The 22,510-nt window shown below is 39.8% G+C and overlaps 1 protein-coding gene across 6 annotated transcripts in view; it reads left to right on the forward strand.

Moving 5' to 3' along the window:
- Positions 1–22,510, forward strand: part of kmt2e (lysine (K)-specific methyltransferase 2E) — a 128,233-nt gene that overhangs the window by 71,724 nt on the left and 33,999 nt on the right. For 5 of the 6 annotated variants that reach the window (XM_043713859.1, XM_043713861.1, XM_043713856.1 and 2 more), the window contains exons 11-20: positions 634–751; positions 2,027–2,136; positions 3,165–3,429; positions 3,583–3,681; positions 12,478–12,639; positions 16,905–17,273; positions 17,724–17,969; positions 18,355–18,508; positions 19,652–19,905; positions 22,444–22,500. In XM_043713859.1, coding sequence (XP_043569794.1) covers positions 634–751; positions 2,027–2,136; positions 3,165–3,429; positions 3,583–3,681; positions 12,478–12,639; positions 16,905–17,273; positions 17,724–17,969; positions 18,355–18,508; positions 19,652–19,905; positions 22,444–22,500 — 1,834 coding nt within the window. The remainder of the gene's footprint in view (positions 1–633; positions 752–2,026; positions 2,137–3,164; positions 3,430–3,582; positions 3,682–12,477; positions 12,640–16,904; positions 17,274–17,723; positions 17,970–18,354; positions 18,509–19,651; positions 19,906–22,443; positions 22,501–22,510) is intronic. The other variant, XM_043713858.1, reaches the window with a different exon arrangement.

Genomic DNA, 22,510 nt, shown 5'->3' on the forward strand with positions numbered 1-22,510 from the left:
TAGGATAAATAGACAAAGTCTTTTCCCTGGGGTCGGGGAGTCCAGAACTAGAGGGCATAGGTTTAGGGTGAGAGGGGAAATATATAAAAGAGAACTATGGGGCAACTTTTTCACGCAGAGAGTGGTACGTGTACGGAATGAGCTGCCAGAGGAAGTGGTGGAGGCTGGTACAATTGCAACATTTAAGAGGCATTTGGATGAGTATATGAATAGGAAGGGTTTGGAGGGATATGGGCCAGGTGCTGGCAGGTGGGACTAGATTGAGTTGGGATATCTGGTCGGGATGGACTGGTTGGACCGAAGGGTCTGTTTCCAATCTGTACATCTCTCTGACTCTATTAGAACACAATCTAGCCAAGTCATCAGGGTAATTTGTGCAAAGTTATGTCAAGTCATAAATGTAAGACTTCATGTTGGTTGATGAGTTTCTGAAACCAAGAAAGGTATTACATGCCAAAATGAGAAAATGACTGAGAAAATAGTTTTTTGTTATTTATGGAAAGGGACAATTGACAATTTTTCTATGAACATAATGTACTGAGGGAACTTGCAAAGCTGTTGAAAGTCACACCTGTCGAGCAAAATCTGGTGACCCAGCACTATCTATCTTAGTTTTTACTGTTTTCCTTCTAGGCCTTATCCCTTTGTGTTATTTTATTCAAACTTTCGTGGACTAGAAATGTGTGTGGATGCAAGAACATTTGGAAATGAAGCACGATTCATCAGACGGTCTTGTATACCAAATTCAGAGGTGAATTATTTCTTGATAAAACATTTGGGTTTAACCGTCGTTGGAGTTTGCAGTCAACTATGAGCAAAAGGTGTCGGTATTTCATTAGAAGTATATTTGTTCATAGACTTTGCATTGGAACAAGCTATAATTAGGAGTCACTTTGGCACAGCAACCTCTGCAGGAGTTCAGTGCCTACTTGTAAAGGACCAGCAACTCTGAATTTTCTTAGCTGAAAATGTGTTGCTGGAAAAGCGCAGCAGATCAGGCAGCATCCAAGGAACAGGAGAATCCATGTTTCAGGCATAAGCCCTTCAGGAATTCCTGAAGAAGGGCTTATGCCCGAAACATCGATTCTCCTGTTCCTTGGATGCTGCCTGACCTGCTCTGCTTTTCCAGCAACACATTTTCAGCTCTGATCTGCAGCCCTCACTTTCTCTGGGCGGCACGGTGGCACAGTGGTTAGCACTGCTGCCTCACAGCGCCAGAGACTCGGGTTCAATTCCTGCCTCAGGTGACTGACCGTGTGGAGTTTGCACGTTCTCCCCGTGTCTGCGTGGGTTTCCTCCAGGTGCTCCGGTTTCCTCCCACAGTCCAAAGATGTGCAGGTCAGGTGAATTGGCCATGCTAAATTGTTTGTAGTGTTAGGTAAGGGGTAAATGTAGGGGTATGGGTGGGTTGCGCTTCAGCGGGTCGGTGTGGATTGTTGGGCCGAAGGGCCTGTTTCCACACTGTAAGTAATCTAATCTCTCTGAATTTTCTTAGCCAAAAAGTTTGAAAAATTATTGATGAGACTGTAGAATCTGATTCAAGAGGTGTCTGTTGGAATAGTTACTTGGAATAGCTTTTAAAAATATTTACTTCATCAAATCTTCAGCAATAATTAAATTCCAAAGAAATTAAAGTTTCACAATTATAAAATTTAATTTTCCATGCCAAAATGGTTGTTGATGATAATTAAGACTTGTAAACAAAAAATCGTGAAAATTGACTTGTCTTGAAGTGAGGAAAGCTCATCTATTTCTGATTAATTTACTGCATTTCTGTCTCATAAGTAGATCAAAATCACACTTTTTCATCTATTTCTCTGCTTGGTGTTCGGTAAGATATTGATATAGCGCAGTTTCAGGAAGACTAGAAACTCCTGGATAGCAGGTTTCTCGTTCCTGCACTTAACTGCACAAATGACTGCTAGAAATTATACTTTTAAAATGGTCAATATCTATGCCTTTTTTTGTTTTTTTTTTCCAAAACTGAGACCAGTTAATTTTGTTTTGCACATTTTTGAAATTATAGGTTCGACATGTTATCAAAGATGGTATGATTCACCTTCATATTTGCTCTGTGAGAAGCATTCCAAAGGGAGCTGAAATTACGATTGGATTTGATTTTGATTATGGGAACTGGTAAGTATGTTTGTGACAGCATGTTGACTGTGGACAATTAGGTAGGTTTTATCATAAGCTTGAAGAAATAAAATACTCCAATCGGGTTCAATTTGACAATGTTTTCTAATCCTAACAAGGATTTAATCAGCAGGTTTAAAAAAAGCTATAACAAGACATTTATGGCAGTAGTATAATTCATAGGTTACTATTATAAGTGACCACCCTGACCTGGTCAATGCTCCACCATCACTACTTGACTACCTCAAGTGTTTCCAATTATACAGGTGTTGGAGAGATATATCAAAGAAAGAGCACATACCCTTTCCTTGGACAGATTGCATTAAATGCATCCCTAACATGCCTGCAACCAAGATTATTTTTATTTCTTCCGTCCATGATCACAGTGCTATAGCATCCGTTACTGTTCTGAATAGCCACTAATTCTACGTTTGTCTGCTGCTGTGAATATTGATGTTACTATTCCCTTTTGAGATCTAAAATCACATGCAAAAAAAAAAGTGAGGCTTAAAATAAGGTAAGGAAGGGTACCAGAAACTCATTAAAAGTTAAGGTAGACGGAATGAGTAAAGAATAAAGATCGACAATGGAGTAGAAGAAAACAGGTGATAGGTATGAATGCGTTGAGAAGGGTGACAAGAAATACACAAGACAAAGAAGCAAGACAGGAGTAGGGTCAGAAGGTGGTATCCAAGCAATAAGCAAGGGTCAGTAACATGGACAGAAAAGCAAAGATTCTTAAAAAGGAATTGAACAAAGTTGGAAGGACAAGAGGGAGGGGTGGATTCAGAAAAAGGATACAGAAACAAACGTGACAAGACAGGGACGTCGAAACAAAGCAGGCCAGAGAAAAACTTATTTGAGCAAAATATGATGTAAATAATTGAGTGATCAGAAGTTGAGTTTTCTTCTTGCACTACTGAAGTGATCATTTTGATTGCATAGTTGAAAGTTGATAAATTTCATGTTTGTGAATGAAAATCTGCTTTGACATAAAACAATTTGAAATACATTCTTCCTCCACGCAGCAAATACAAAGTGGATTGTGCATGTCTAAAGGGGAATCCAGACTGCCCAGTGCTCAAACAAAACTTAGAGCCAACCGAAAACATCAGCACCGGCTACGAAACGAGAAGGAGAAAAGGAAAGAAAGAAAAAGACAACTTGAAAGATAAGGATGCTCAAAATCAAAATGCCTCTTCTGATACTGAAGGAACAGCCACCAAAACAAAAGCTTTGGATAATAAACAGAGAAAATTGTCTCCTCTCAGGGTGTCTCTGTCTAACAACCAGGTAAAAACATGGCAAATCTTGATATAGGAAGTAATTTTGACTTGATAGCCAGCTGTACACCCCTGTAGCAGCTGATCTAGTGAGAATATAGCTTTCCATCATCTGTAGAGAGAGTAGTGCAGATCATGTAAAGCAGTCATTTCCATCTTGCAGGAGCCAGATATAATTGAGGAAATAGAAGAAAAACCTCCAGTTAGCAATGAAGTAGAGATGGAATCTGAGGAGCAGATTGCAGAGAGAAAAAGAAAGATGGTAAGTTGACAGGCAAATAGCTGCTTCATGCTATTTCTAGACTTCAGGCGCTGATAAAGCTTTAAATGAATGCTAATTGTTGTTGCTTTAGAAATTAGGTTTCCATTAGTATAATTTTATAAGATCGTCTTATTTGTGCGTTGAGTTCCCTCTAAGAGTCACTAGTTAGATTTTAGCACCTAAAGATATTGTATCTGTTTGTAGACTGTTGCTGTAGTTTTTACGTCAATGTAATAATCCAATTTGCCTGGCTGTGCTGCTTCTTGTAAAAACTTAAGTCTGTCTTTATTCAGATGTTTTGATACTTTTCTTGAACATATTTGACACTGTGATGCTTTCAGAAATTATATCAAGTAACTTTTAACACTTAACTGAAGAAGAGCAACCAATTCTAAGTGGCTGAGAATTTAGACACTTCATCAGCATTTCTCACATTTCAGAGTGTGGTAATTAATTTTATAAACCTTTACCCCCTTCTGCATATCTTTAATTTTCTTTTTGTTTGGCCGTCATCACCATTCATGTTTTTGACAAAACATTATGCTGTTGCTTCCATTCTACTGAGGAAAAAATAAGCAAATGCTAATATTGTGGGAATATTTCTTGATAATGCAGTGAAAAAGAGTGAATTAACCAATGTCATTTGTTAATTACAGTCATTGTTAATTAAGTTAATTATGTTAATTAGTTAAATGTTCAAGGGTATTCAGTATTCCAAAAAGATAGATATGAAGGAGCAGAGGTGGAGTTGCTTTATTGCTTAAGGATGACGTCAAAGCTGTCTTAAGAAATAATGTTTGGACTAGAAACCAAAATGTTGAATCAGTCCGAGTGTAAATAAAAAGCAAGGGACGAAACCGCTTTGTAGGAGTAATTTACAGGCCTCTGAACAATACTTCCAAAGTAGGGCATTGTATAATGAGAAGGGCACAGCAGTAATTATGGGCAATTTGAACATGCATGTTGACTGGATTAATCAATTTAGCAAGGGTAGCCTTGAAGAAAGGCCAGAGTGCATGAGGATTTGTTTCTTAGAGCACCATGTCATGCAGCCAACCAGAGAACTGACTACTTTAGATTTGGTATCAGTGTCAGTTTAATGAAGGACAAATCATGCTTAACAAATTTGCTGGAGTTCTTTTGAGGATGTAATAATGGGGTTCCAGTGGATGTGGTACACCTAGACTTCCAGAAAACATTTGACAATATGCTGTGTAAAAGACTGATCAAGAAGGTTGGATTGTGTGGGGTTAAGCATAGAGCATTGGCTTGTATAGACAATTGGCTGACTGACTGACTGAAAGCAGAGGGTTAGGATAAATGGGTCTTTCTCTGGATGGTGAAATGTAACTAGTGGGATGCCGCAGGGTTCAGTTCTTGGACCTCAACTATGTACAGTCTGTGCTAATGATCTGCAAGCAGGGACAGTGTGTAACATAGCTAAGTTCACAGGTGATACTAAAATAATTGGGAAAGCAGGATGTCATGGGGAGATAGAGTTTACAGATGGATATTGATAGTCAGGGGAATGAGCCAGAATCTGACAGATGGAGTTTAATATAGATAAATGCGAGATTGTCCATTTTGGCTGGAATAATTAAAGGGCAAATTATTATTTCAATGGGAAGCAGATTCAAAGTCTGTCAGTGCAAAGGAATCTGGGTATTTTTTTAGTTTGGATTAGATTCCCTACAGTATGGAAACAGGCCATTTGGCCCAACAAGTCCACACTGACCCTCCAAAGAGTAACCCACCCAGACCCATTCCCTACTGTATATTTATGCCTGACTAATGCAACTAACACTCTGGGCAATTTGGCATGACTAATCCACCTAATCTGCTCATCTTTGGATTGTGGGAGGAAACCCACGCAGACATGGGGAGAATGTGCAGATGCCACACAGACAGTCACCTGAGGTGGGAATCGAATTCGGGTCCCTAGCGCGGTGAGGCAGTGGTGCTAACCACTAAGCTATTGTGTCTCCCATTTTGTGCATGAATTGCCAAAAGTGGATATGCCAGTGCAGCGTATATTACCAAACACAAATGTAATTTATTAGAAAAAGACTGGATTATAAAGGTAAAGAAATGTTGTTAAAATTATGTGAGATAACATCTGGAGTATTATGTCCAGTTTTGGTCTCCTTACTTGAGGAAGGATGTGGTGGCACTGGAGACATTTCAGAGGAGGTTCATCAGATTGATTCCAAGGATGAAACGGCTGTCATATGAGGAATGGTTGAGAAGAATGAGAGGGGATCTGATTGAGGTATATAAAAATGCTAAAAGGGATTGATAAGGCAGGCTTTGAGCTCTCTATAACTCTGTTTCCTCTGTGGGACAGTCTCGAAGAAGAGGTCATGATTATTGAGTGAGAGGAGGTAGGTTCAAAACTGGGATGAGGGGAAACTATTTCTCTTTGACAGCTGTGAATCTGTGGAATTTACTGCTGCAGAGTGCAGTGGAGGCAGAATCAGTTAACAGATTCAAGAAAGAAATAGCTATGTTTCTGATGAGAAACAGGATAAAAGGACATGCAGAGTATATGACAAAGTGGAGGTGAGACCAGGATAAGATCAGCCATGATCATATGAAATGGCGGAGTGGGACCTGAAGTCGGCTGAATTGCCTACTGCTGTCCTCCTTTGTATATTTCTATGTTCTGAGTAGTATACCTTATAAGGTGAGCAAAGGGAGTTGATGTTGTATACATTTACCTGTTAAGTAGGAAGACAGAAAATAGAACCAAATTGGGTGTTATTTTTACCTGATCATGTAATGTTCTTTAATATAGTATACTCTCCCACAGACATATAATGGTATATATTGGGAGACCTTGTTCAAACCCTACCTTCTCCAGAGATATGTCAGAGCATTGCTGGATAAGTTAGTTAAAATATATCTACACTGGAGTTAGTGTTGCAATGCTGAAATATTTTTTAAACTTCGGAGATAGCCCAACTTATATTGTTATCGCTAGTTGGAAAAACCTAATCCTGCAGCATCAAAATGCAGCTGAAAGCTGCTCTAATAAACAAGAAGATAAATTGAAGCCTCAACATGTTTTTTGACCAAAACATGCTGATGATTGGGAGTTAAAATCTGGTTACTAGCTCCTGTGCTTTATACTGTCCTGTACGGTCCAATAAGTGTTGATTGGAAAAGTGACTGGCTGTGGTTACTTAAAACTCCATTATGTTACAGATGTTCACTCTCCCTGTTCTCAGATTTACTGTTCTTTATATATTCACCTAAAATGAATAGATGTAAGTTTGTATAAATTTTCCCCACTTTTTAAAGAATTGTTCCCATTACCGTTGTGATATACAAGTGTTGTGCAAGAATTTGCTCAAATTCAGATTATGGGCAGTTACGAACCAATCTTAAAAATGCAAGGACATGGAACTTGAGCAAAAAATGAGCACCTAAAAGAGGTGATGTCCTCAATGTGAGGTGCGTAGAGAATTTTATTGTAGTCCCTATTATGGTTCATGTGTCACTTTAGTGTCATTAACATGGAGTAGAAATGATGGTGTTTTGTTGCATGTGAAAGTAAACTCACTGTAAAAGCCATCCATGATACATTGAGAACGAGAAACTATGTTTGAATTTAAAGCCAGTTCTTTTACAAATGTAAATATTTTTAATGCATTGAAATATCTTTCAAAAATGTTGTGGTTCTGTTCGCCGAGCTGGGAATTTGTGTTGCAGATGTTTCATCCCCTGTCTAGGTGACATCGTCAGTGCTCCTGTGAAGCGCTTCTGTGATGTTTCCTCTGGCATTTATAGTGATTTGTATCTGCTGCTTACGGTTGTCATTTCCAGCTGTCGGCTGCAGCGGCCGGTATATTGGATCCAGGTCGATGTGCTTATTGATTGAATCTGTGGATGAGTGCCATGCCTCTAGGAATTCCCTGGCTGTTCTCTGTTTGGCTTGTCCTATAATAGTAGTGTTGTCCCAGTTGAACTCATGTTGCTTGTCATCTGCGTATGTGGCTACTAAGGATGGCTGGTCGTGTCGTTTCGTGGCAAGTTGGTGTTCACGGATGCAGATCGTTAGCTGTCTTCCTGTTTGTCCTATGTAGTGTTTTGTGCAGTCCTTGCATGGGATTATGTACACTACATTGGTTTTGCTCATGCTGGGTATCGGGTCCTTCGTCCTGGTGAGTTGTTCTCTGAGAGTGGCTGTTGGTTTGTGTGCTGTTATGCGTCCTAGTGGTTGTAGTAGTCTGGCTGTCAGTTCAGAAATGTTTTTGATGTATGGTGGTGTGGCTAGTCCTTTGGGTTGTGGCATGTCCTCATTCTGTTGCCTTTCCCTTAGGCATCTGTTAATGAAATTGCGGGAGTATCCGTTTTTGGCAAATACGTTGTATAGATGATGATCTTCCTCTTTCTGCAGTTCTGGTGTACTGCAATGTGTTGTGGCCCTTTTGAACAGTGTCTTGATGCAACTTCTTTTGTGTGTGTTGGGGTGGTTGCTTTTGTAGTTTAGGACTTGGTCTGTGTGTGTGGCTTTCCGGTATATCTATGTGGTGAATTATCCATTCGGTGTTCTCTGTACCATCATGTCTAGGAATGGGAGTTGGTTGTCCTTTTCTTCCTCTCTCTAGTGAATTGGATTCCTGTGAGTGTGGCGTTGATGACCCAGTGTGTGTTCTCTGTTTCTGTGTTTTTAATGATTACAAAGGTATCATCTATATATCTGACCCAGAGTTTGGGTTGAATTTGCGGTAAAACTGTTTGTTCTAACCTTTGCATTACTGCTTCTGCTATGAGTCCAGTACTGAGAATGTCACCTAGACAGGGGACGAAACGTCTGCAACACAAATTCCCAGCTCGGTGAACAGAACCACAACAACAAGCACCCAAGCTACAAATCTTCTCCCAAACTTTGAACACCTAAGGGCGAGAGACGCTAAGACAAGCCAGGAAATGGGAATTCTGTGCCAACCACCTGAGCACCACATACGAACAACTCCGGTTCCTGCACGAATGCCGAAAGAATCGAATCCTTCCACCATGTGTCAGATACAGACCACTAGTCAACAACCCACAAGCCAGGGACACAGCCAGACAGAACGGATCCAGGATGATCCAGGTAATGATTACAGACGCACACAACAGACTACACAAATACAGACAAGAAATTGCGCGCCAAAAATCGTTAATTTCAAAAACCATCAATCAGGAATGGACCCGGACCATAGAACAGGTCATCACCATAGTACAGAACAGGACCACACACCGCAAAAAGCAGCAGTAAAAGAAAAAATGGCCAAACTAACACACAACAGAGGACACCACAACACACTCGTGGGTTAGAAACCTCTCCCACAGACAGCTCACAGGCACGGAAAGAACAATACTGGCCAAGGGACTCAACTACAACCACAGGGATGCCAAGACAGCAGACCTCCTAGCAGCACTAGAATGCACACTCAGAAACAATGGACTGACAGAAGAGACACAATAGACAGTGAGACAAAGTATCGTACCCCTGATAACAAGGAAAAGACAAACACATAATCTCAACACCAAGGAGAGGGAAGCACTAAAAGCACTAAGAAACGATAAGAACGACAAAGGCAGAATGACGGTCATCCTGGACAAAGAGTACATCCAAAAAGCGCAACAACTACTTGCAAATACCAACACCTACCAAAAGGGGGAGTTTGACCCCACCCCACAGCTCACCAATAGGATAAACAACACACTGAGGAACCTACAAAAAAACAGACAGATAACCAGGTTTAACCTACAGAGAATGAAACCTGAAAGCAACAACACCCCCAGATTCTATGGACTACTGAAAGTGCACAAACCAGACATTCCACTCAGACCCATAGTATCACTACCAGGGACACCATCTCACAAACTGGCTAAAGAACTGCAGCAGAAACTGAAACACCTGATCAGCGGATCCAGACACTACACAGTCAATACAGGAATTCTTGGACATCATCAGAAATGTACATATAGACAAGGAAGAAACTATGGTCTCATTCAATGTAACGGCACTGTTCACCTCTATCGACAAAACCCTAGCCAGAGAAACAATAGCCAACCTGCTGGACACACAGGTTCCCGGTCTTGTTTCTGTTCTATCAACAAAGACTGCATACTCAAACTATTGGACCTGTGCCTCACAACACACTTCACATTCAACAACCAAATATATGAACAAATCAACGGCACACCCATGGGCTCACCCATCTCTGAGGAGAAACTGAGGACTGCAGATGCTGGATTCAGAGCTGAAAATATGTTGCTGAAAAAGCGCAGCAGGTCAGGCAGCATCCAAGGAACAGGAGAATCGACATTTCGGGCATGAGCCCTTCTTCAGGAATGAGGAAAGTGTGTCCAGCAGGCTAAGATAAAAGGTAGGGAGGAGGGACTTGGGGGAGGGGCGTTGGAAATGCGATAGGTGGAAGGAGGTTAAGGTGAGGGTGATAGGCCTGAGTGGGGGTGGGGGTGGAGAGGTCAGGAAGAAGATTGCAGGTTAGGAAGGTGGTGCTGAGTTTGAGGGTTGGGACTGAGACAAGGTGGGGGGAGGGGAAATGAGGAAACTGGAGAAATCTGAGTTCATCCCTTGTGGTTGGAGGGTCCCTAAGCGAAGATGAGGCGGTCTTCCTCCAGCCGTCGTGTTGCTATGGTCTGGCGATGGAGGAGTCCAAGGACCTGCATGTCCTTCCTCCCACTCCACCAAGGATATGCAGGTCCTTGGACTCCTCCATCGCCAGACCATAGCAACACGACGGCTGGAGGAAGAGCACACTACCAACAGCCACTCTCGGACAACAGCTCACCAGGACGAAGAACTTGATACCCAGCATGAGCAAAACCAATGTAGTGTACAAAATCCCATGCAAGGACTGCACAAAACACTACATAGGACAAACGGGAAGACGGCTAACGATCTGCATCCATGAACACCAACTATCCACGAAACAACACGACCAGCTATCCTTAGTAGCCACACATGCAGATGGCAAGCAACATGAGTTCGACTGGGACAACACGACTATTATAGGACAAGCCAAACGGAGAACAGCCAGGGAATTCCTAGAGGCATGGCACTCATCCACAGATTCAATCAATAAGCACATTGACCTGGACCCAATGTACCGGCCACTGCAGCGAACAGCTGGAACTGACAACTGGAAGCGGCAGATACAAATCACTATAAATGCCGGAGGAAACATCACAGAAGCGCTTCACAGGAGGCTCCCAAGCACTGAGGATGTCACCTAGACAGGGGACAAAACGTCTGCAACACAAATTCCCAGCTCGGTGAACAGAACCACAACAACGAGCACCCGAGCTACAAATCTTCTCTCAAACTTTGAAATCCTTCAAAAATACCACCATTTCTTTGTTCTTTCTTGTGAAACATCGGCTAAAATGTGCAGAATATATCTTCAGCATGCAATGCCACCATTGTTGCAACAGTGAACATTGTGGCATCTATGTGATCCACCGTGGATAGGTGGGACATTTGCTACATAATAGATATATATGGGAATGTCATTAACATACTTGAATCGGGCACCAGCAGTGCAGTTGGAATCCTGATTTAAAGTTTCCTGCTGTGTGAGTTTCCCAGAGATCAGAAAAAGTGGTATTGAATGGGAGGCAGGTGTTGTTGTCTCCATGGGATAAGTGAATTTTTTTTTTTCTCATACTCCCTCTCAGCTCGGAGGAAGAGTATTCATCTTTACCTCTCAAGGAAACATTTGACTGCTGTGTATGTTGCCCCAATTGCTGCATCTCCCTTTTTCTAACACTGAGATCCAATCTCCTCTTCCAGCACTGATGATCTCTTTTTTCAGCCGGTCTTGATAGCCAGTACTGCCACACCCCCCAACCCAAATCTGATTGCTAAATTACCCTTCTGCTGCTGATCGCTGGATAGCGACTCCAAGAGTAGCTGGCAGAGGCCGTCTGCTAATTTCCCCTCCTGACCACCAGGCAGATACAGTTTGGCTGACTGCTGAATGGGAAATGAAAGAAAAAGAATTACTAAAAGTTCCATTATTGGATGTGACAGAGCCTGTGTATTTTAAAAAAAAATTGACGATGCTGGAAATTGGAAATACAAACAAATTTCCTGGAAAAACTTGGCACGTCTGGCTGCATCTATGCATTTTTTTTTACTTTCTTTTGCATTTTGACTGCCTCACCATAATATATAGTGGCTGTAGCAAGTTTTGAGAAGGTCTATAACTCAGATTGAGATTCTGGATGTAGATTTGCCCGCTGAACTGGAAGTTTCGGTTTCAGATGTTTTGTCACCATCATCAGTGGTGATGTTACCTAGTATGGTGACGAAACTTCTGAAACAGAACTTTGCAGCTCAGCGAGCAAACCTACATCCATATTGTGGCCATGTTTTACATAGTTTCCTGTGGTCACTATAAATGCTTGGAGCTGCATTATATGTGTGCCTAAACTAAGCAAAGCACTATGAAGAAGAGTAAAGAAGGTAGTAATGAATTGAAGACAGCTAAGCACACTCTTAGCTGAGTGATAGTAATCATTTTGCTTTGTGTTTGACTTTAGATTTCCCATATAAATTTAGGCTTGTATCACACAAAAATGAGCAAAGTAACTGTTCACTAACTACTGCAGATCATGCTTTATAAATTGTTTCTCAGATTATAATCTTAAATTACTTTATAACATAAATCTTACATAAGAAATTGCAGGTACAAATACCATTTTAGAAATTCAACTGAGCTTGGTGTACTTATTGGAATACCTGATGTTTATGCAGTTTTACCAAATCTATTTTAACAGACCAGAGAAGAACGAAAAATGGAAGCTATTATGCAAGCATTTGCGAAGATGGAAAAGAGAGAGAAAAGAAGAGAACAAGCTTTAGAACGAATCAGCACAGCAAAAGATGTCAAAGTGGAGAACAAAGATAGCCAAGCAGTTACTGTCGCAGATCCCACACAGGTATATATTACCATTATTTTCTCAAAAGACTGTAGGGAACTTGATAAGGAAGGCCCTTCTTCTGTTTTTGTTTTATTCATTCATGGGATATTAAAGTAGGCCAGCATTTATTGTCCACCTCTAATTGCCCTGCAGAAGATGGTGGTGAACTGCCTTCTTGAATTAGTGCAGTCCTTGGGGTGAAGAGACATTCTCTGTGCTTTACAAAGAGAATTACAGGATTTTAACACCTTGACAGTGAAGGAGTGCCAGTATAGGAAATCAGAATATTATTTGCCTTGAAAGGAAATTTGCAGGTGGTGATGTTCCCCAGAATGAAATGTAATTGACAGGATCTACATATTGAAAGAAAAAATTAAAAATGGAATGTCTTTCACAGCGTGGGATTCCAGAAACAAAAACAGAAGTTGCTGGAAAAGCTTTGGCAGCATCTGTGAAGAGAAATCAAAGTTAACATTTTGGGTCTGATGACTGTTCCTCAGAATATGTCCAGATATGCTTTTGATAGCCATTAATGTCCATCTGAAGTTTTGTCAGTGCTGTAATGTGGGAAATGGGTGACTTTTGGAGCATGTAATTTCAGGTCGTTACAGAATTACTGGTGGTCAAGAGTGCAGACCAGCTGAGAAACATAGCAGGATTTAAAGTTGTTCAAGCAATAATTTGCTAAGATCAACATATTAACAGGAAAAAAAGAGTGAACTAAATCAAGGAACTGAACTATGGGTACAAACAAAGGGATTAGAAGAAACTTTGTAAGACTTTGAGATGTGACAAGCTACCAAAAGTGACAACTGCTCAAGAAACAGGGAAAGATTGGTTGATGTAATTTAGCAACTTTAATAGTGGGTTGTTATTAGGTTTACAAGCAGTTAGACATGCTTGAAACCATGATTTGAGATATCAATTTCCAGAAAGTAATGTTAACAAATGTCTCAGGAACTCTTCACCATGACATTAGCAGTTAATGTGTTCTCAGGCACCTGAGGCTCATAATTGGAAACTACACAGAAACCAATTACCTTTGGTTCACCTTCAGACTCTGCAAGACCAATTCTTTGAATGTGCAGATAGACATTACAAAAATGATACACTATACCAACAAATTATAGAAAACGTTCTCTGTCCTCCTTCAGAGTTTTGATACCTGTGTCCTATTATAAGTGGAAAACAAATTATCAGAGTAAGCAACAGTTTTTCTGGTAACCTAGGCTCAAATACTGCATTCCCATTTGCTTCCCGATGCCAAGGCTTCTTTCTTAAATGATCTAGCCAAATACTCCATATAGACTTCAAAACTAGACTTGGAAGCCCTGTCACTTAAGATATGTCTGCTGGAGAAAGGTTTCAATATTTTTCCATAGTTTAATCATTTAAATTTTATAACAATCAGGATGATGTGGCCTTGGTGAAGGATTCAAGAGAAGCTATATGATGTCTGCATCACATGAGACCTTGTTAGAGTTTCAACAGACGATGCATGTGATTTTAAAAATGTACTCCATAAGCTAAATTTTTTGTGGAAAACAAAAACCACTTGTATATCAATAAATGTTATCAGTTGGCCGATAGGTTCAGGGGATTAAGATAAAACAAAATTCTACTGTTGAGGGTTTTATTTTGGAGGACTAGTCAAATTTTATCGTAAACTACATTTTAGGTTTTGGGTGTTCCTCTTTTATTTTCATTAACTCCTTTCTTAGGTTATATAGGCATGTGCCAGCATTAATTTATGTATTTTTGTTGATATATGTGGTTTTGTTAAAGGAAATTTGTAAACTACTACTTCGAATTTTGTGAGCAAGAAGCAAGGAGAATTGATGAGGATGGTGCATTGAATAGTATCTGTATGGATTTCAGAAAGATATTTGACATGGTCCCACGTGGCGGACGAAGAATTTAAAGCCCTTGGGATACAGCAGAAAGTGGTGGGTCGGATCCGTAATGAGCTCATTGACAGAGAATAAGTGCAATTGTTGATGGGTGTTTGTGCAGATGGAAAGCAGATACCATCGGTGTTGCACAAGGTTTAGTTTTAAGTCCCTTGCTCTTTGTGGTATATAGGAATGATCTCACTTGAATTGTGGGAGGCATGACTGGGAGATTTGCAGAGCACGCACAAATTGACTAAGTAGTCAGTGTGGAAGAGAATATCAATAGCAGGAGAATTTCAGTGGCTTGTTGAGTCGCTGAAAAGTAGCAACTTGACTTAAGTTTGGAGAAATGCAAGGATATGCATTCACGGAGGGCAAAGTAAGAATGAGAATACACGATAAGCAGGTGGGTATGAAGTAGTTAGAAGAAGGGAAAGACCTTGGAGTGCATGTCTCCCCGAAAGGTTGCAGGATCAATAGATAAGATGGCAAAGAGATATACAGGATGCTTTTCTTCATTAGGCCAAGATACTGAATGCAGGAGCAGGGATGTAATGTTGAAACTATACAGGACACTGGGTAAGTCAAACTGGGGTTTTGTCTATAATCCAGGGCTCTCATTGCAGCTAAGACATAATTGTTCTGAAGGGAATACAAAGAGATTACAAAAATATTGCCAGGGCTTGAAGAAGGGCTTATGCCCGAAACGTCGATTCTCCTGATCCTTGGATGCTATTTGACCTGCTGCGCTTTTCCAGCAACGCATTTTTCAGGGCTTGAAAATTGCAGGTATGAAGGACGATTTGTTAGGCAAGGGTTATTTTCCTAGGGACAGGGGAGAGTAAGGGGTGATTTAATTGAGGTGATTGAATAATAGAGTTTGAGTTGAGTTAGCAGGGACACCTATTTCCCCGAATATCGATGTCACTCAGATGGTATAGATTTAATGTGATTAGTAGAAAGATTTGACAGGGCATGAAAACCTTTTTTCACTCAGTATAGTGGGTGTCTGGAATTCGCTTTCCAGGTCAGAAGTTGAGATGGAAACACTTAGCCTATTTAAAATCAACTTGAATCTGCACCTGAAGTGCTGTAACCTGCCAGGCTATGAGACTATGTCTTGGTACGTGGAATTTGAATGGACTGTTTGGGCTCTTGTGGCACTTTGATAATGTCCCTTACCTCTGAGCTGGAAGGCCCATGTTCAAATTCCACCTGCTCCAGAGGTGTGGAATAATGTCCCTGGAGAGATTGAAGGAAAAGTATCTAAAATTGTTTATTTAGCCAGCACAGTGAACCGAATGGCCTGTTTCTATGCTGTAACTTTTCTATGATTCTGTGGGTACTTGGACTCTCTCAAAAGCAAGTTTAGCAAAACTCAACAATATCTTTAATAGCCATTGTCGCTTGGTTAAACAAAACACAACAAAACAGAAGGAAAGCATTAATTTTAGGACACTATAGTATTAAAATTGAAAGGATATGATGAGCCTAAGTTGGCAAAAAAATGTAATAACTGACATCTGGCAATAAGGAAAAAAATCACTGTAAGCACGTTCCCCACAGACGAGGGAGGCCAGAGCTAAATGTCCTTCAGGTAATTTACAGCATGAGATGCTTTGATATGGAAAAGTACAAATTTAAACTTTTATGCAATACAACTATTCAAATTTGATTATCCAGTTGAGATGTTCATCACAATAGGAACGTTTATACAATACGGTATTGCTTTGTTCAAAGATTCAAAAATCTGCTGTCTCACTTTTGCAGTCTAACTGGTCTCTTTTACTGCTATTTTCCTCGGTGCCTTTTCTGCCCCTCTCCTACCCTCCCTATGGTACTCCTTACCTTCCTCAACTTTCATCATTCCTCTCCTTACTCTCTCTTTCTTTCTGTGTGTGTGTGTGTGTGTGTGTCTCTCTCTCTCTCTCTCTGTCTCTCTCTCTCTGTCTCTCTCTCTCTCTCTGTCTCTCATGTCATGTTAGTCACTCTCTCTTTCCGCCTCTGTTTTTCTTTAAGTAGCTCACTTGACTAAGATTCATCCCTTGTTCTGCTACTTCTCTTGAAATCTTTAATTATCATTCATCAAGGAGATATATTTTTGTCACCAATATTGATTAAGGCCACAAATACTCTGTTATGTGCACCACACAGATATCAGCTTGAAATTTAACGTGTTAGAATTCAAACAAGTTTCGCTTCAAAAGGTAGGAACTGTCTAGTTAGATGCTGAGTCCCAGCAGGATTTATCTCAGCACCATCTCGAATAAATGTTATGAAAAGTTACGTGCCTGAATTGATTCTTTGTCTTCAATGATGAATTTCATCAAGCATTATTTCCTTAACAGGTATAAAATTTTAATTACTACATCATGTACCTATTTCTTCTAGGATTCAGTCAAGGAAGAAGTTTTAAGCAAACCAAATCCTGCCAGGGTAAACAGAGCAAAACAGAGGAAAAGCTTTTCTCGCAGTAGAACTCACATAGGACAGCAACGTCGAAGGCACAGAACTGTCAGTACGTGCTCAGATGTTCCACCATCTTCTCCAGAAGTCGATATCTCCAGTAACCAACAGAATGAGGTTGAAAATTCTTTTCCTGAAGCAACACCTAGGTCATGTGATGCTAACATGGAAGAAGAGGCAATTGAAGTAGAACCGTCAACAACAGCAGAAACCACCACAGTAACAACAGAGGAAGCAGCAGGAACACCGTCACCAACCAGTAACAAAACAACAAAGTACCCCAAGACAAAAAAGGTATATGTGTATGTATTTAATATGTCTGTTTATCTTATTAAAATTTCTGTGCCTTAAAAAAACAGGCCCATAGAATCTATTTTTATGGTTCAGAAATGGGCCACTTAGCTCATTGTGTCTGCATTAGGATTATCAAAATATACTTCGTCTTCAGCACTGGTAGTACGATCACATAGTACGTATGTCACATTAACCAGCTAATTGTTTTAAAAAAAATGCTAATATTTCATTTGTATCTTACTCCTATTTTACAAACACTTACTTCCTACTTTTAAATTTCCAATTAAAAAAAAAACATTTTTGTACCTTTCTCCTTTTAAATTAAGTTTCATTCCTGCAGGACCTAACTTGGGTAATAAGATGGATAGCAAATACAAAGATTGTTTTAAATGTTATAATTATTGTTGGTTTTCTAGCAATATTAATGATTTTAATATGTTTTTTTTTCAGCACTTGGTCAGTGAATGGTTGAATGAGAAAGCTGTTAAACCAACAGACAACCCTTTAGATAGACCTCTGCGGATAACAACAGACCCTGAGGTTTTAGCTACGCAGTTGAATTCATTACCTGGCCTTACACACAGTCCCCATATTTATACAACCCCTAAGCATTATATTCGCTTTTGCTCCCCATTCTTGTCAGAAAGAAGAAGACGGAAAGAATCTTTGGAACCAAAAGCTGGATCATGTAAAAAGGTAAAATAATTTTGTCTCTTTTTCTCCATGGTTGTATAAATTTATGAATTAGCTTGGTGTCATTCGTAACCCAGCAATGATTTTTATTGAACAAATGTGGAATTGCTGAAGTTTCCTATAATTTTGAAATAGTTAAGGATTCCACTATCTACACCCACGTATCCAAAGCACGTGAATTTCCACTCTAAATAATTTATTTTTTTGTCCCCAGGATTGAATCTACATTGTTTTACAAAGGCAATTCCTTGAATCTATCTAAAGTTCTCAATTATCTGAATATTAATTTAAACACCGAAAAACTGATAACTTTAATGTTCGACTTCTGTTTTTGTCTTGTTCTCTGTCATTATATTGAATAGCATTTCATTCTTATATTTTTGTGAAGCGTTGGTTAAAGCAGGCCTTGGAGGATGAAACATCTTCAACAGTTGCTGATGCCTTTGACTCCACGTCTTATGATGGCTCTCTAAGTCCAGCAATGAGTGGAGAAACTAACAGCCCAGGCACAACTGTAGTCAGTGGGAATTGCTGTTTAACAGGTATTGAAATGCACTAATGTCATAATGAACTGAAACATTAGAGTTGTAACAAGCTGGTGATTTATTTAAACCAGAATTGTAATAGATTCCATTTTTCAATTGTGTAGTTTCCATATATGAAATTGTTTCAAACTCTACTTGTTTTTCCATATTTCATATCTATTTGGGATAGGTCCTTGCTTTTATAAAACTTGGGATACCTTCTTATAATCTCGCATCAAGGGGTGTATTTAATTTGTGGTGATCCTAAAATTAGATTTTAAGTAGCTTTTTAAACCTTGAGTTAGTAGAACATTGTGTTTGGTATGTTAGTTACTTTGAATCAGTTCAGTCCAACCTTGAGTAAGCTACTGTCAGTTGCATACAAATGCAAAGAACTGCAATTTGCTGAAAATTTAAAATAGGAACAGAAGGTACTGGAAATGCTCATTATACAGCAACTGTGGAGAGAGAAAACGTTAAAATTTCAATTCAATAGCTGTCATACAAGAGAAAAATTAGAGATGTAGAGGTTTCTAAGTCACTACAATGGCAGGAATACGGGGAGGGGAGAGCAAAGAACAGATGAGATTAAATAAAAGAGATGACTGAGCAATGCAAAAGGAGGTGGTAATTGAGCAAGAAACAGAAGGTCTTGTCTCCGAGAGGAGTGTAAATGGAATAACAGAATTGTTACCAACAGGGCATGACACTGCTTCAGTCAACTAAAATTGTTGAACTGTGCGTAGTCCAGATGCCTGTAAAGTGCCTACTTGAGAAATGAAGTGGTACTTTCCACCTCAAAATTTATTGGAACAGTGGGAGAGGCTGAAGTCAAAATGGGAAAATGGGTTGCAGAATTAAAATGACAGGCAGTTGAAATGTTGGGTCATGCTTCTGGGCTCAGTGGATATGTTCTGCCAAACAGCTACTCTCTATCCATTTTGTCTGTCCAAACTATAGGAGACTGCATCTTAATCAGTCTGTTTCATCGAGAAAATGTTTGAAAGGAGGTTTGCATCTCCTTCCCTGGGTCTTATACAAAATGTGTTAACTTTGATTTTTCTTCTTCTTTTGTGAATTAATTGATTAATTATTCAGATTTTCACTTGTCTTTAATTCCAAAAGTGGTTTTCTGTTCTCATCTTGTGCCTTGTCTTACAGAATTAATTACCCCTTTAAAGAAGAGGAGATTGCGCCACCTAACAGATTCTGGGTTACTTGAACCCTCCACTCCAAACCCTTCTCCACAGACGACTCCCCCATTTGTTGATATTACAGCCTCAGATCCTTCAATGTGCAGTACTCCAACAAAAGGAAAAATAGAGGATGAATCCTGTAGAAATGGCTACAAGCCTGTTTATTCACCTGTGACACCCGTAACACCCAACCTTCAAGGAAATTCCCTGCAATTTGAGGTGAGTTGATCCTTAATAGGAAACTGATGTTGCCGAAGTATTGTACGAACCATTACATTATAATTGAGCCTGCTGTATTTTGCTTTAAGGTAATACTATGCCTGATATGACAAGATAATCTCCATAATTGACTATTTGTACACTGGAGACATAAAAAAAATTAATAGATTGTCTTGTAAAGTGGAAATTAAATAACAGCTAATTTAGTTCATGCTAAATATATGGCCAAAGACTTTTTCTTGAAGCAGTGGTGATTTTAAATAATAATTGCACTTAGGATTATAAATTCAATTAATTAGATGGCTTAGTCTGTGATTCAGAATAATGGCAACAGTGTAAGTTTGGTTCCTGATTTTTGGCTGAGGCAGATTTGGGACCTGTCTCTTTGTTCTGTCCCTTAAATGGAAGTTAGCAGCAAACCACCACTGACACAAACTGTCAAGATAACAGTCAAGGGTAAAGCATTAGCAGTCAGTGAGCCCAGGTCTGCCTTTGGGAGGCAGAATTCAAGACGATTCTGGGAATTTAATGTATTAGAAATTTTGAATTTCTGTAGGATAACACGACTTTCAAAATAGAAAAGAGACAATCACACCCTTTAAAATCTTATTTTGACATGAAGGTAGTTGTTTTGTGAGCCTATCCAAAGCTTTATGAAGTATATAAAGCTTTATATAGTGGGGGAATGAAACACAGTCTACTGCTTCATACAATGCCGGTGTTCTGTCCACAGAAAAGACCTTGAGGTTCCAGTTGCTTGCCACTTCAACACACCATTGTGTTCTTTGGCCAACATCTCTCTCTCAGTGCTCCAGTGAAGCCAAGCGCAAGCTGAAAGTGCCACACCTCATTTTCTATTTAGGAACCCTGCAACCTTCTAAACTTAAAATCGAGTTCAACACTTTTAGGGTTTGAGCACCTTTCCCCATACTTCTCCCACCCCCACAAACTAGGCCTTGTCATTACACAGGCTGCTACCACACACTACCCATTGTCAGTTACTAATTGTGTCCCAATTAGCAGCTTTTAATTTCAACTGACCTCTCTCTGGGCGCTCTGTCCATCTATCATTTACTCTCTTTCCCCCCCCCCCCGTCTTTTGTGTAAAAACCATTCTTTTCCTAGCTGCCATTAGTTCTGAAGAAGAGTCAGTGGACCTGAAACATTCATTCTGATTTCTCTCCAGATGCTGCCAGACCTGCTGAGATTTTCCAGCATTTTCTGTTTTTTGCTTTATAAAGTGTTGTGCTTTCTGGGGATCTGTGTTACCAATCCGAGATCAGTCTCTGAATTGTTTTGATGAAAGTAGTGCCTTCAGATTTCTGCAACCTTCATTTTTATCCAGTTGAATTTGTAAAAATGCATTCTGAATATTTGTGCAGTACAGTTGGAAGATCTCTCCAGATTGTGTACATGTATTTTGCCAGCAGTGCTTTTCATTTCAGAGGGTATTTCTGAAATGTGACATGATTATAGATTGGTTGCCTAGCTTTCTCCATTATTTTGGAGGTGTTTAGAGTTCATGAGGGTAAGTTAATGGGCTCATTCAGCTTGCCATATTATTAAGCAATGAAATAACCAGAAACATCCCCAATGAGACATTTGGTCTTCCTCGATGGAATATGCCTGTGTGGGAACAATGATGCTTGATAAATGACCGTTGGCAAGATACCAAAAAAAAATTGGTGATCTAAATCTTTCATTTACCATGTCACATTGGCTTCTTTCTCTTGTCATGTGATTTCAAATTAGGCTTTGTTCCTAGGCTGCTTATGGTAAGCGTTAGCAAACAATATTTCTTCCAGATGTAAATCTAAGATATAATTCATAAAATTCTATTTTGAAGAACAAGGACAGCAGACACAGGGGAGCTTCACAACTGGCACGTTCCCTCCAAATCACTTACTATCCTGACTTGGGAACTTTATCATCATGCTTTCACTGCAATTGTGTTAAAATTCTGGAGTTCCCTTTTTAGTAGCACTATGGCTTACCCATGCACCAAGGACTGCAAAGGCTCAAGAAGACCCTAGCACTCATTATCTCAAAGCACTTTATGGCTATCAAGGTACTTTTGAAGTGTTGTCACTATTGTAGTGTAGGAAAGGTGGCAGAGCTGAATAATATGTTGCTGGAAAAGTGCAGCAGGTCAGGCAGCATCCAAGGAGCAGGAGAATCGACGTTTCGGGCATACGCCCTTATTCCTGAAGAAGGGCTTGTGCCCGAAACGTCGATTCTCCTGCTCCTTGGATGCTGCCTGACCTGCTGCGCTTTTCCAGCAGCACATTATTCAGCTCTGATCTCCAGTATCTGCAGTCCGCACTTTCTCCTAGGAAAGGTGGCAATCAATTTGTGCATAGCAAGCTCCTTCAAACACTGATATAGCGTAAAAAGAGCTTGTTTTTGGATGAGTTTACAAGTTGTTCAGTAAACATTAATTTATATGGAATGTCATGAATAAATTAATGGTTGTCTGGTTTTAAAATATCCATTTTTAATATTGTTATCGTTTGCTTCTTTCCTTTGACCTGTCCAAAGAACATTTCATCACCTGAAAGTTCCCCAGAAGTTCAGCGAAGAACATACATTCATGAGGTACAGTAAT

This window comes from Chiloscyllium plagiosum, chromosome 23, assembly GCF_004010195.1.
Source record: "Chiloscyllium plagiosum isolate BGI_BamShark_2017 chromosome 23, ASM401019v2, whole genome shotgun sequence".
In the NCBI taxonomy this organism is placed as follows: domain Eukaryota; kingdom Metazoa; phylum Chordata; class Chondrichthyes; order Orectolobiformes; family Hemiscylliidae; genus Chiloscyllium; species Chiloscyllium plagiosum.